General features: G+C 47.9%; 1 protein-coding gene across 1 annotated transcript in view; it reads right to left on the minus strand.

The window, feature by feature from the left end:
- Positions 1–1,434: 1,434 nt before the first annotated feature.
- GAB2 (GRB2 associated binding protein 2) overlaps positions 1,435–14,194 on the minus strand; it is a gene marked incomplete at both ends in the record, with an annotated part of 86,161 nt that continues 73,401 nt past the window's right edge. The window contains 8 exons of the mRNA XM_079549404.1: positions 1,435–1,578; positions 1,899–2,024; positions 2,838–2,940; positions 4,675–4,765; positions 5,757–6,039; positions 6,615–6,709; positions 7,883–8,469; positions 12,197–12,437. Of these exons, the coding sequence (XP_079405530.1) occupies positions 1,435–1,578; positions 1,899–2,024; positions 2,838–2,940; positions 4,675–4,765; positions 5,757–6,039; positions 6,615–6,709; positions 7,883–8,469; positions 12,197–12,437 (1,670 nt within the window). The remainder of the gene's footprint in view (positions 1,579–1,898; positions 2,025–2,837; positions 2,941–4,674; positions 4,766–5,756; positions 6,040–6,614; positions 6,710–7,882; positions 8,470–12,196; positions 12,438–14,194) is intronic.

A 14,194-nucleotide genomic window follows, 5' to 3' on the forward strand; every position in this document is an offset into this window, starting at 1 on the left:
CTTCGCAATAAGCTGCCTCTTCCTTCTCTACTCTCTGTGTGCAGCAGCTGCTTGGGGAGCAATCCCAAAGCCTGGATGTGTCAAAGATGCAGGCAGTGGAACAGCAGCTTCCCATCCACTATCAGAGCCTGGGATCATTACCATCACAAAGTCCTGTTTGTATCAAAGAGGTATCACCAAAGATGGAGAAAAATATTTAGACCAACCCTTTGTTTCCAGCATGAACCAGCTGTATGCTGCGATAAATTTAATACTGAAACACCCTGTCCTGCTTCTTCTGATCAGCATCTTTCCAAGCCTAAGGCCTCACCACTGACCAACATTTCAGTTATTCCACTCCTTTCCCCCAAGTTACAGCCCACAGGGGCACTTCACCCAAGTCTGACCTCTGAGGTACAGCACCTGCCTTCTCCTGGTCCCTACATCTCCTCCTGCCTCCCACTTATCACTCAACCTCACATCAGCCCAGGTACACAGGGATCCCATAGCCTTTCTGGATACCTCATACAGAGCTTCTCATGATGGGGACTCATCTTCACTGGGCTTATTTTCGTGCCACAAAAGGTAGATTTTGGTTTCTAGGGCCAGATTCACAGGCAATTGGCTTCAGAAAGACTGACATTCTGCCATCCAAAGCCAACCTCTCCAACCCACTGACTTTGAGAGTCAACCACAAAAGACACTCCATCACACCCAGGTGTTCCTGCGTGCACGCAAATGTCTGTGAACACATGCTGGTATATGTATGCATGGTGGGCAAGTCCTGGACTGCAAAGCCAGCTCAACAAGGCAGTCTGGAAGCTCTTCGAGCTTGTCACAATTACAAATCACTACCAGAAACACAGAGACTGTCCCACTATGAGAAAAACTATCGGAGGTTTTGGACACATTACTATTTACAACAGATGGCATGATGAAAGTAAAGTCAAAGAGGAATGGTCTTTGCTCAGTTTTCGGATTGAGAGGAGGCAGAGAAGAGGGCAACCATAAAGAGGAGAGATCTGGTGCTAGGGAATGATGTCCTGGAAGAGATGCTGCCAAACCTAAATGGCATGGTTTATGGGCGTTGTATGGAAGAAGAAGGGGAAAGATGATATTAGCATATAAAAGGTGGCTTTAATAACTCTAAGCAACAAATGTGTAAGGTGGAACCTGGTATTGCTACGTCAAAGTTCCTGGATGGTGCATTCAGCAGCTAAAGCACAAACCCAGCCAACTAACATAGTTGACCTTTATCACTGGCAAACAGTATCTGCCAAGTCTTCCTCTGCAATTAAGTTTCTTTTGTCTTAAAAGAAAACAATAATAAAGAACCCCTCCCCTCCACAGACAGCAGTTTTAGAGAAATCCAGTCCAAATGGAGCTGGAAGTCTGGTGGTGCCCCAAGCTGGAAGAACCCCTGGGACATTTGCCTGTTAGGTATCTGCCCTGTCACTATTGCTTGGTGCTCTTGGTGGCCTCTGAGGACTGCCGCACATCAGTCCACTCCTGCATGGTGCTCTGCAGCGCCTGTGTCTTCTCCTTGTCCACTTGCACATAGTCAACCTTCTCATCTGAGGCAACCGATGAGGTGGAGGGCTGTGGGGAGGAGAAAGACAGCCACCGGCTGGTTATCCATCAGCAGCCATCAACTCCCATCCTCCCAAATAGATCATCACCCTCCCTCTGAATGGTTTCGGGTGAAAGATTTTGGTCTGTTCTGCAGCTTTCTTGCACGAGACCACAGTGTGATGGGATGATGGGATGGTTAAACCAGCACCCAGTTTTCTGCCTTCTCACCAACTCTGGAGCGTGGGTCACATCTTGCTCATTTTCTTGTAAGATCTCAAGAATTCTTACAGAGACACAGAAAAATCTTAGCATTGCTTTTAATCAGAAGTTTAGAAAATCCCCAGTACCTTTCTGTGTGGCCCTGGTGAGCTTGGCTGGAAGTCCAGGGCCAGATAATCCACACTACCCGAACTCTTTTTAGGCGCTGGGCTGTTGGTGCCACTAGGAACAGGAGAAGCAGAAATGGGGTTTTGCTAATGCAGGGAAGAGACAGGAGAGATAACAGGCATTAAAATGGGAAGAAATAATAATAATTATAAAGGAATTAACACAAATCTGGCAAAGAAATGCCTCAGTGGCACTTCCAAAAGAGGTCCTAAATTGAAGATGCTCCCTCATTGCTCACAGCAACCAGAACGGCAGAACTGCTGGGGACTGGGTTACGTATGGGATAATAAATATAAATGTGTGCTGTGGATTTGTTGCATCACGGCAGTTCTGCTGCCCCACGCTGACTTTATTCACATGCCAGACATGAGACAGTCAGCTCCAGCATTTCCTGGGAGCCACTCCCCAGTGGGCACAGTGCTGGGATCTCTGCTCAGCCCCCTCAGTTACAACAGCCTTAAAAATATGCTTCAAGTCAGCAGCTTTGCGAAGAGAGACAAAGCCCCTCCCTGCGAGCAGTGCCGCTCCCTGCTGTGCTCTGATAGCCCCTGCCCTCCGCACAAACATGACGTCAGTGGGGAAAAAAACCCTGAAAAAAAAAATGAACTCAATTAGGAAAATACGCCCTGGATGTTTTTATCCCCTCTTAATTCCTTGCAGAGTAGGTAATGCGAGTTCCTGCTCTCATATGGAGTTAAAACCCCCGTAGGATGTATCAGATCAGGAACCAAAGCCACTGTTTTGTGCATGTGGGGATTATGTAAGGATGCACACTACATCCATCATGATGCTATCGGAATCATTGTGGTGCTTGCATGTCATGAGCTAGGAATGTGTTTGCAGCATTGGGGAATGGTCCTGTCCTGCCAGGACCACGTATCCTAGCTGGAGGCCCTTACCATTGCCACGTAGTTCTCCTCACTGTCTCCTGAGTCAGTGCTGGTGATGCTCTGGGAGGAGACAGGTCGACAGTATTGCAAAGAGCCGGCGTTGAAGGTCTGGCTGTAAGGACAAGGTTCAACGTGTTAATGATGGCTGCAGGAGCATGGCTGGGGAGAGATGGAAGAGAGCTGCACCTCTTCTCTTCCAGTGCTCACAGTGGGTGATGGAGAAGAGCTGGGCGTATTGGGGGTCTTCCAATCTGACTGTCCCTTGGGTCAACTAAACACTGGGTTTGATCTTTTTGTTTTTTTCCCTTCCTAGAACTTTTTAAATACCATAGAATCACAGAATCATTTGAGTTGGAAAGGACCATTAAAGGCCATCTGGTCCAACTTCCCTGCAACGAACAGGGACACCCAGAGCTCCATCAGATGCTCAGAGCCCAGTTCAGCCTGACCTTGTATGTCTCCGAGGACGGGGCATCCCCACCTCTCTGAATACGTCCATAACTCTCCTGCAATCAGCTGCATAAATCAGGCTCCATAAACTCTTTCATCTCATGGGAAGTATTTCACTGGGGAGGATGCACAGCCAGCCTCCCTGGAGATCCTCAGCAGGCTTCTCATCTCTAGCCCCTTTTCAGCTCCAGGCTTTAGGACCATACAGGGCCCCATCTGAATTTTTTGACTGAAAAAAATCTGCAAGGCGTTGCCTTGTTTTCAATTGGCCAGATCTAATTATGGAGAATAACATAATGCAATCAGCATCTGGCACTGAAGCCCATGTCTTAAAAAGCTATTTGTTGCTTTGCAGTAAAGGCAGGGTCATATGATTAACTGATAAGGGAAAAATCCATTAGCTTCTACGGGGTCAGGCATCTTGTCAGTCAAAGTCTGTGTGCTGTTTCCTGGTGCAGTGATTTCAGCACACAGTGCTCATGCCCTGCAGTCAGTCTCCACACAATCCAATTTATTACAAGAGTCATAACAGCCAAACCTGGCTTCTTCCTTTCATTGGACAACATCAGACTGAGAATTAGCAGCAGAACTGGAGCTGTGCGAATCCTGTTATTTCTGGCTGGCAGACTTTGCTATGAAGTGCTTCGGTTTCATTTTGCAGACTTCCTCCAGGCTAGACTTTGCTTTCAAGGCAATCAAAACACAACTGAGTCAAACCCTGTGTGTCTCACCCTGCATTTTTAGACCAAAGCAGAATTTCTGGGGATGAGCTGGATCTGAAATTGGTTCTGTGCCCCTACTGCAGTTGAGCTGGGGTTGCTTGGCCATGTCATAAGTCATGATGGACTGCAGGTCTTGCGTCAGAGCCACAGAGCTGTGGTGGCAGTGTCAGATCCCAAAATGTTTCCAAGGGATCTTAATTAGCCACATTCTGGGCTTTCATGTGAAATCCTAACCTAAACCCATTTGTCTTCCTGTCACTGGCTGTGATGTGGGGAATGTGGCTCTGGCTCTCCCAACACTTGGATGGAGTTCACAAGGAATCCAAGAGAGAAGCTCCTCTTCTTCAACCTGACCCAGATCCAAAGTTTGGCCATGATGTGACCAAAGAAATCCCCAAGCCCCAAATCAGCTGGTGTGGCAGGAGATTTTAGGAAATAATTACTCAATAAATTCCCAATTCTAATCCTCTTCTCAGATAGCTCCTACTGATCCCTGATGGATGAAGATGTTGTGCAATGTGGACTTTCAGCTTAATACAGCTGCTTGTCTATTTTCAAGACATGACCCAGCTCTGCAGCTACTGTTTCTAAAATCAACAAAGGAAAAATAAAGATGAAAGATCACCCATCTTTTGGGGAAACTTGAGTATGCATCATACCCAACCACTACTCACCTTGGTCTGGACCAGGATTTTGTCACTGGTGATTTGAAGGGAAGCTCATCGATGACAGTGTTGTTCCTCAGGTCCAGTGGTGATGGCTTTGCTGGGATAAAAGTTTTTATTCAGATCATAACCAACATGAGAGGGGATAATCTCCTAAAATTTACTTGTTGTTTCCCATTTCGCACATTAGTCCTCCTTGCTGATGACAAATCAAAGATCTCTGCTGTCATTTATGCTGAGACCAGGGAGAAAAGGTCAGTTTCTCCCTCTAACTCACAGTTCAGAGCTGGATGGATGGCCCCAAAAGGGGAATGTGTCTCATAAGGGAGTTCTGATGCCTCAACACAGCTGGAAAACACCAGCACTGATCAACTTCTGGCGAGAGCACTTGCCCAGAGACATTCGAAAAGGAAATCTACAGAGTAACCTGAAAGCTTTCCTCATCATGGGTGAGTTATTAAGTGGAAGAAAAGAATGCTGTGCTGCCGTCCCAGCCCTCATCTAGTGTGCTGGTTGAGTTAGGTGCTGCCATTCTAAAGATGGGAGCCCTCCTCCTGAGCTGGGACCAAAATACCCTGAGTGGGCTGAGCAAGGGTCAAGGTGGTGATATGGGTGCAGGTAAAGCCCTGAGTAGGAAACAGTAGGAGAAATGTGAGTGATCTGAATAGAATCATTGAATTATGAAGGTTAGAAAAGATCTCTAAGATTGTCCTCTAGTCAGACCTCTAGTCTGTCTACCACCAATATTGCCCACTAAACCATGTCCCTAAATGGCACATCTAAATGTTTCTTCAACACCTCCAGGGATGGTTTTGGGGTGGAGTGTAGACAGAGCTGCCAGCAAAAGAGTTGTGCTTGCCACGTGCATCTCCTTTAAAGGCCAGGAAGGGTGTGAGATGGATATTTTGAGCATCGTTGCACCACAGTCCTCTTGAAAGAGGAATGGAATGGGGAAAGGGGAGATCCGAAGATCTGACTGTGCTGCTGGTAGCAAATGAGACCTCGCAAAGGATTTTGTTGAGTGTGTACAAGAAGACAGATGTAGCCAGAAGGGTTCAGGGAAAGCTTTGCCCACAAACATCCATTCTTACCTTTCCGGTCGGGTTTGAGGTTGCGGTTGACTGGTGGGGGCTGGATTTCACTCAGCCTCCTGTGGCACTGGGCCATGGCCCCTCCTTTATGCATGGGGAGGGTGGCTGAGGACAATCCCACCAGGTCGAAGTGATGCGGCCCAGGGCTCATGGGGATGTAGAGATTTTGGGCGTTGTCATTGGCTTTCTCAGTGTGGATCAGGGGCGAGGAACCGGGGTTCATGGGGACGTAGTTGTCCTCGGAGTCGGCGCTGTGGGAACGGGCCACCACAGCCTTGGCCTGCTGTGGGACAAGTGGGAGCACATTGTAAGCAACAGGCACCACTCAGAGACCCTTCAAACCCCTTCATTTCATTATCGTCAAACACCCCAGTCGTCAGTGGGACTAGCCTTAACAACTCAGCACAGAGGGAATGAACAGCCTTTCTCTTCCTCGGCCATCAGTTTGTACTGTGGGCCTACCTCCCCTGCTTTCAAGATACTGCAGAATCCCAAACTTAGGGAAAGGCTTGCATCACCCAAGCATGCACTTTCATGATCACAGTGATCTGCAAAAGCAAACAACCTGGGAAGTTATTTTTCCCCGGGCTTTGACCACGGCTAAAACAAAATATGAAAGACTGCTTTAAAGTAATTCCCAGCTCAGGAAGTTTTAGAAAGATCACGAAAGAGGCTGCTCTGGCAATGTGTCAAAACGCAGCTCAGCAGCACCCCTGGCTTTCAGGAAGAAGCCTAACTCCTGGTCAGCATGGTTTAGGATCATAAAGCCTTTCTGTGAGGCTCCACCTGGAACTGTCTTAACCTATAAAGACCCAAACAGTGCTTATAGAGCAACGGCCAACCCAACAGCCAACTCACCAGGTAGGAGTTGTACCCATCATTCATGGACTCCACCGACTGCACGGCGCTGCTGCCCCCATGCTGGGGGTAGTCGTATGTCTCACAAGAAGAAGCTGCAAGACAACCACAAATGTATAAAGCATCCCAGCACAGCTGCTAATAAACTTGGCCCTGCAAGGCAGTATCTATTTCTGCTGATCATGGCAAGAGACACTGGTGTGATGATGTGACTTGAAGGCCATCCCAGCTCCTTTGAATCTCTGATGCACTCTCTCCCATTTATCATCTCCAACACATCACCGTGCTGCCCGCACCTAACCTGGTTCTGTCAAAGCACTGCAGAATCTCAGAGGTGAAGATGTCAGGAAAGGTAGATCATGGAGACAAAACTGGGTTAAGGGAGAGCTTTGTTGCAGCTCCGTTGGCAGACATAAGGGCTGGCAGCTTCTGCTAAAGGGAGGATGGGCTGAAGATGGGGTGCTAAGCACTGGAATACCTACTGTCTACATGTTGTTGAGTGTGGCTCTGATCTCAGTCTAAATGTTTGTATTTAGGTAGAAGAAAATAAAAAAGGCGATTCTGGAAGCTGTGTGTATCATTTATTGTACGTTTTCTTTCCAACTTCCCCTTCTAAATTACTTTGCACTATCTCATCTGCTTGAGAACCACCAATGATTACATGAACTGGGCTAGATTAGGAGATGCAGAGAGAAACTGTTCTTTCCAAGACTCCTCTGATCCCTGCAAGACTAGGACCAAAGTTCAGAAAGGGTACACTCATCCATGGCCCACCCATGAGGTGGAAAGAACAGTTTCCACTTTCCATAGGTGGCGAATGGAAAGGGCATCTCTTCCTCACTGGGGGTATTGGGTCTGGGTGATATGCAAAACTACTTCCCTGTCTGGTGAGCAAAATGAAGAGACACCTCCAGGCTGGTGTTGCTCTGGCAGTCCTGGTTATGAACTGAACCACAAGCAAGCTAAAAATGGCAAATCTTGGTGAAAGACTGCATGTACAAGCAGGTTTGGGGTTTTAGTTCAAAGCACAACACCCTGCTGAGCAGCTTGGATGAGCAGAGCCCTGGGGTGCTTCTCCATGCCATGAGCCTATTGCATATCAAAAGCAGGGCCAGAACATTGCCAGAGAAAGATTCTTTGTGTTTAGCCTCCCATATTGGCTTTTGTCAACATCTGCCCTGGCTCTGTTGCGACTCAGTTGGACCTCCTTGTCCAAGGTAAGGTCAAGATAAGAGAAAGCCAACCCTGCTCCCGGTTCCCAAATTCACCTCGGTGCAGCCTGCTGTTCTCCACTGCTGGCAGTGTGTTTCTCCGGGGAATGGTGGCTGCCATGGGGGCCAACCCTAAGCTTTCACTGGGTTGGGGTCGCTGGGGTGGGCTGCCCCATCGTGGCTCCATCTGCCCAGGTTTCGGAGGCCGCGGGGGTGGCATGGTGGGCGAGTCGCTGGCGGCCACGGCCAGAGCATTGTGGTTCTTGTCTAGTGTAAATGTCCTGGGGATCTGGTAGACGGAGAGCGGGGTGGTGGGAATATCGTAGGAGTCCGTGGAGAGCTCTCCAAATTCCTTGCATAAGGCATTGCTGGGAGTCTTGTAGGTGTAGACTTCCTCGTTATCCGTTTCGGAACTGGTGAGGCTCAACTTGGGGTGTGTGTAGGAACCGAAAGAGCGTGGGAGGTCGTACGCGCTGTCCCTGAACTCTGAGTTGTGTCGGCTGGGTTTTGGCAGGCTGTAAAAGCCATGGAGCTGCCCACCCACTCCGTTCACGCAGTGCCCGTTGCCTTGTGAGAGCTTCTGGACAGCCGTGTCACTGCGCATGAAAAAGGAGGACCTCGTGGCTTGGGAGAAGCTGGCGCTCCTGCAGAGGAAGGAAAGAAAGGGGCTGAGATGCGAGAGAGCTGGAGGGCATTGAGCTCTGCTCCGTCTCTTCATTACCCTCCCAACCTGCATTGCCAAATCCATGGGAACAAGAACACCTCAGACCCCTTCAAGTGTGCTTGCCCAGGACCCAGTGTGTCCCAAAGCAAGTTGGATATTAGGAAAAAATTCTTCTTGGAAGAAGTCATAATGCGTTGGAACAGGCTGCCCAGGAAAGTGATGGAGGTGTTAAAAAAATGTGTAGATGGGGCACTGAGGGACATGCTTAGTGGGCATGGTGGGGATGGGTCTGTGGTTGGACTTGATGTTAGTGGTCTTTTCCAACCTTAATGATTCTATGATTCTATGAAACATCTTCAGGATGCCCAAGGACAACCTGCAACCTCAGCCTCCTCCCAGCAAAGCCATGAGTGGGAGCTGCACACACAAAGCTTCATGGCAGGGCTAAAGGCTGCAATGTGCCTTTAATTCAGATAGACAGAAATTGCAATTTTTGTATTAGTTGACAAGGATCCAAGACAATACTGCAATGAGCCACACCATCATCCCCACCATCATGTGCTGGCCACCCATGTCCAAGGAAGTAGGAAGGATTGCTTTTACCTACACCGTGTCAATTCATTCAAGATGGGCTGAAATGATTATTCATGGGGATTTTTTCAAAGTATCCAGGCAACACCTATATCTTACCCTCTCAGAGGACAACAAAACCTCTCTGGGAGAGATGGAGCCCTTATGGGAGGGCTGGAGGGAAGAGTGCTCATTGCAAAGCTCTGATCAGGTCCCTTTGCTATACTCCTGCAGGGAGCAGCCTCTAAAACCAGTGTGTTACAAGACCAGCACATCCCCAGGACCCTGTCATGCTGCTCAAGATGCATCTCCTATTCAGGGGTGTTTGTTACTGAAACAGACAATTTCCTTCCGTCGACACTCAGAGCCATAGGAAGCCAGTGATGGATGGAGATGTGTTTTTCTTTTCTCTTCCTTTCATTGTGGCTCTGTTTAATCACTTGTGTGGTTGTGGGGATGTACGGACAGCAGGACAGGGATGCTGATGCCCCATTCTGGAACCCCACACAGAGTGGTGCAAGCTCCAAAGAAGTCAGTTATACTCTCAGTGGTTTCCAGCTGGGAACTGGGGTTTGCAGCCTTAATTGCAGTCCGAGAGGAATAATTCTTGGGGCTGCATTCAGATCTACATTCCATTCCTTGGGGGGAGTGGGGCATTACGATCAGTATATGTCCCGCCCTTTGATTCTTTGATTTGCCTTGAAGTCATGCCTGCGGAATGAAGACCTAAAGCTGGGGAGACCCTGATCCTCCAGTGACCACTTGTTAGCTGCCATTCCTCCAGTGAGTTCCTCTGAGCCCTCTGGCAAAGCAAATTCCATCTCCAGCCTCTTGTTTCGTTCCTCCTGCTGCTTCTTCCCTCTTCCTACAGTGTGACTTCTCCCTCTTCCTCCCTTCAATGGGACTTTTTGCAGAGGACCACAGGCCCCAGCAGACTGGCTTTCTGCACCCACAATCCTCATTTTTTTTTTCCCCATGTCTAATGTCATAGTGACTTCTGCAGTAAGGAACAAACATATGTGCATAAGACATGGGCATCAGACCTCTGGACTTGGGTCACCTTTGGGCCATACATGGGTCAGGCTTTTTGAGACCACGTGAATCATAGAATCGTTAGAGTTGGAAGGGACACTTAAAGGTCATCTAGTCCAACTCCCCTGCAATGAACAGGGATGTCTACAGCTTGATCAGGTGCTCAAAGACCCATCCAGCCTGACCTTGAATGTCTCCAGGGATGGGTTATCCACCATCTCTCTGGGCAACCTGTTCCAGTGCCTCACTACCCTTATCACTAAAAAAAAAACACAACCAAAAACCTTTCCTTCTTGAAGATCTGAATCTTCACTGTTTTAGTTTGCAATCATTTCAACCATACGCTCACAGCCAAAAAAAAATTGCTCAATCAGCCCTCCCTGTATTGTGAATCCTTCACCAAGGTGGGAACTTTCCTGCTGCAAATCTCTGGCAAGTGTCAGCTTGGTGGGAAAAACTAGGAGATGTCAGTTAACATCATTCAAGTGGGGCTGATTATGTGCAGGGTGAAGGCTCTGTTTCCTGCAACCAGCACGAGATGGCGCTCAGAAACAGGGTTTGTGTGGGGAAAAAAGAAATGTGATGCTGTGATAACACCAACGCATCCCTTCTGCCTTCCGAGTTCTGTCTGCCTGTGAGATGTTTGGTTCTTTCAGGCAAAGATTTGAAGTATCCCATGGGTTAATAACTCATCTTCCTCCACCAATTAGCTACTACTATCCTCATTTTACGGATGATTAAAGTGAGAGCAGCAGAGCTGGGTGGGGGGATTCCCAGTAGTCCTGCAGCCTGACCCGTGCACTGGGCATCAATCAGGGTGATTATTTCAGGTCCAATTTGTCTCTGCCCATCAAAGCATCAGTGTTTGTGCCCTCCTCCTCCTCACTGTGGCTGCGTTTGGAATCTTGAAGCGTGGCTTTGAGACATCCTTCCAGCTGGAGCATCAGAGGGCTTTTTATAAACACTGTTCCATTAACGCCATCTGAAGTTAATTTTCTGACCCCATCTTTTTGTTGTTGTTGTTTTTGGTAGGGAAAGGCAGCTGCAGCAGGAAAACCCAGCGGAGGCGGCAGCTCAGGCTCTGCTCTCACACCCCGCCAGCTGGGCTCTGGCCACTTCTCCTGCATCCTCCTCACTGCTCTCGCCAGCCAAAACTCCTCACGCCAAGAAAGCTCTTCCCTATTTAAGGCAACTATCTGTGTCTGGAGTTGGAGAGTGATGCAAAACCTGAGCATAACCAGAAAACCTGCTGGGGGTTTTCTGGTTAAAGCTGGGAAAGCCATAATGTCTGTGGTGGAAACTCCAAAAGCAGACCATTGCTCAGGGTTTTCTGCATCTGAGTTTTGCAAAACCTCAGGAAATCACCACAGGGTTGAGGTTGGAAGGGAACTCTGGGTCCATCTTGGCAAAAGGATAAGAGAGAATGGCCTCAAGTTAGGCCAGGGGAGGCTCAGGTTGGATATGAGGAAGAATTTATTTTCAGAAAGAGTGGTGTTTCATTAAAACAGGCTGCCCAGGGAGGTGGAGGAGTCATAGTCAGTGGAGGTGTTTACGAGAAGGATAGATTTAGTACTTAGGTAGATGGGCTAGCAGGCAATATTGGTGGTAGGTTGGTTGGGCCTTAGAGGTCTTTTCCAACCATAATGACTCTATGGTTCTATGATCTCATTCAACCCCTGCTCAAGTAGGGCCATCTCGTTGAGTCCTCATTGCTCTCTATAACTTCCTGAAGGGAGGTTGTAGTGAGCTGGGGGTTGGCCTCTTCTCTCGTGTCATTAGTGATAGGACCAGGGGGAATGGCTTCAAGCTACGGCAGGGGAGATTCAGGCTGGACATTAGGAAGTATTACTTTTCAGAAAGGGTGGTCAGGCACTGGAATGGACTGTCAAGGGAGGTGGTGGAGTCACTGAGCCTGGGGGTGTTCAATGAAAGGCTGGATGTTGTGTTGAGGGATGTGGTTTAGTGAGAGCTATTGGGAATAGGTGAACGGTTGGACTGGATGATCTTTTAGGTCTTTTCCAACCTTGGTGATTCTATGATTCTATGATTCTATGATTGAGTCGCCCAACGCCAGCGTTGCCTGGCCATGAGATTTGTTACAATACCTTGCGTTTTCCGACTTTCTGCTCATACACTGGTGGAGGAAAAGGTAATCCTGGGGGGCACTGGCAGAGAGGGTGCTCTGGAGGTGGCCAGCGGGGGAGTCGAAGGTGAAGAGGGTGGGCTGGCTGGAGTGAGAAGGCGCGGAGGACTTGCGCTCACGCAGCAGGTGGTGGTTGGCACCACTGAGCTCTGCCGGCGAGGACCGTGGTGCATGGTTCATGGAGACGATGCTCCGCAGGGCATCTGTGTGGGAAGAAAACACAGTGGTGAGTGGGAACACTCAGAGACACCACGGCTTGATTTTGCATGGATTCCCTTATTTAAATGCTGCTCCCGTGTTTGTAGGGTCAGTGGGGTTTGCTTACAGCTCTAAGTGATGCAGCAGCAGGCTTCTGCACTTGGAGCAAAAGCAATTACTGGTACTAGGAAAATAAATATTTTATCACATTTTATTATATTTTATCATTTTATCCTATGTTATTTTTTATCATATCCTCGGCAGCTTGCAAGGATGTCTAGGGGATGCCAGGCCAACTTATAAGGAAGAAAGAGCTTTAACACCATAGTTTCTGCTGCTGTTTCTCCTTAGAAACTTCCTGTGGGAGGTTTAAGAGACATGATTCAAGTCACCTCCATACCTCTGTGTGAGGACATCACTGCTGTCCTGCACTGGGGTAAACTGAGGCATGGGGTTCCCACCCCATGTGAATGGACCCAGTGACAGCAGAGCTGGAACATATTCCCACGTTCTCAAGTTCTCTATTAATTCTATGACTTAGGAAGAGCTTCTGACATTTTATGTCCATAAAACAGGATGTGCACCCAACAACCAATGTCCCTTCCCCTTGCTGAAGAAGAAATACAACAAAAACTATTAAATATGTTTCAAACGAGGATGTCCCAGAGGTCAAGAGTAATCACCCAGCTACTCCAGCCCTCCTGGGAAACTCCAGGAATTTGAATCAGAAATGAATTTTTACAGCCAAGCTGAAAATGTCATTAAAAAAGAAAATCCCCAAACCAGCATGCTGCAAAAAAATTTGGGAAAGTTGTTCCATCTCTAGCTGCAGAAGAGACAGTGGTCTCCTTTCCACACTCCTGGTGTGTAAAACACTCGTGTGGTGCTGAGGTCACCCATTTTATAGCTCTGATTCACATTTATTTGGTGCTGATGCAAAATGCAAAAAAAATCCCAGACACTAATGAAAAAAATCCCTCTTCCCTTGGGCAAACACTGATTTAAGAACTGCTCCCACATTTTCTCTACCATGAGCTTCAGCTTCAGAAACGCTTAAAGAATCAACACAATGGAGATGGAGGATTTTCCAGGTTTCTGATCCCTTTTCCTCCATTTCTTCTCTCAAATCCTTGACCCTTTCCCCACAAAATGCCCACTGTAGCTCAGACAAGGAGCTGCAGTGTATGGGGTGATTTTTCACTGCCTTTTGAATTGCGTCAAGATGCCTCATCGATCTGTCTGCCACTTGCTCGCTGATGCTCCATTTTTTTCCCCCAGCAATGCTGCAAACTTCACCCTATGCAGAAAAAGTACATTAATAAAAGCCAAAGAGTGTGGCTTGACTCTATTGTTTGGTTTGTGTTAAACAGAAGAAGGATCAATACAGAACACTGACATTAATGGTGGGGGATGAGAGCTTAAAACTCCAATTCCCGTCTTCTTTGCATGGTCATTAGAGATTCCTCAGTGCTTTTCATGGGAGTAAGTGGCTACTCTGGTGTCCTTAGACAAAACAACGACTTCACCCTTATTCTTATTAAATATTTATCCTGTTGCAGCGAGGACATACCTCCATTGGAAAGGGAGTCTCCAGAAATCTCAGAGTCTCAAATGCTAGCTCCATAACAAGTGCTTTGAAGTCAGTCAACACAGTGGAACCCACAGCCATGTTCCTATCCAAATTAGGGTTACTGCACCCAAAATACCCCTTGGGAACGGCACCACGGTCCTGCTGCCTCCTGAATCGTGGCTGGAAATTGTC

This window comes from Tetrao urogallus (genome assembly GCF_951394365.1).
Source record: "Tetrao urogallus genome assembly, chromosome: 1".
NCBI classification, from domain to species: Eukaryota; Metazoa; Chordata; class Aves; order Galliformes; family Phasianidae; genus Tetrao; species Tetrao urogallus.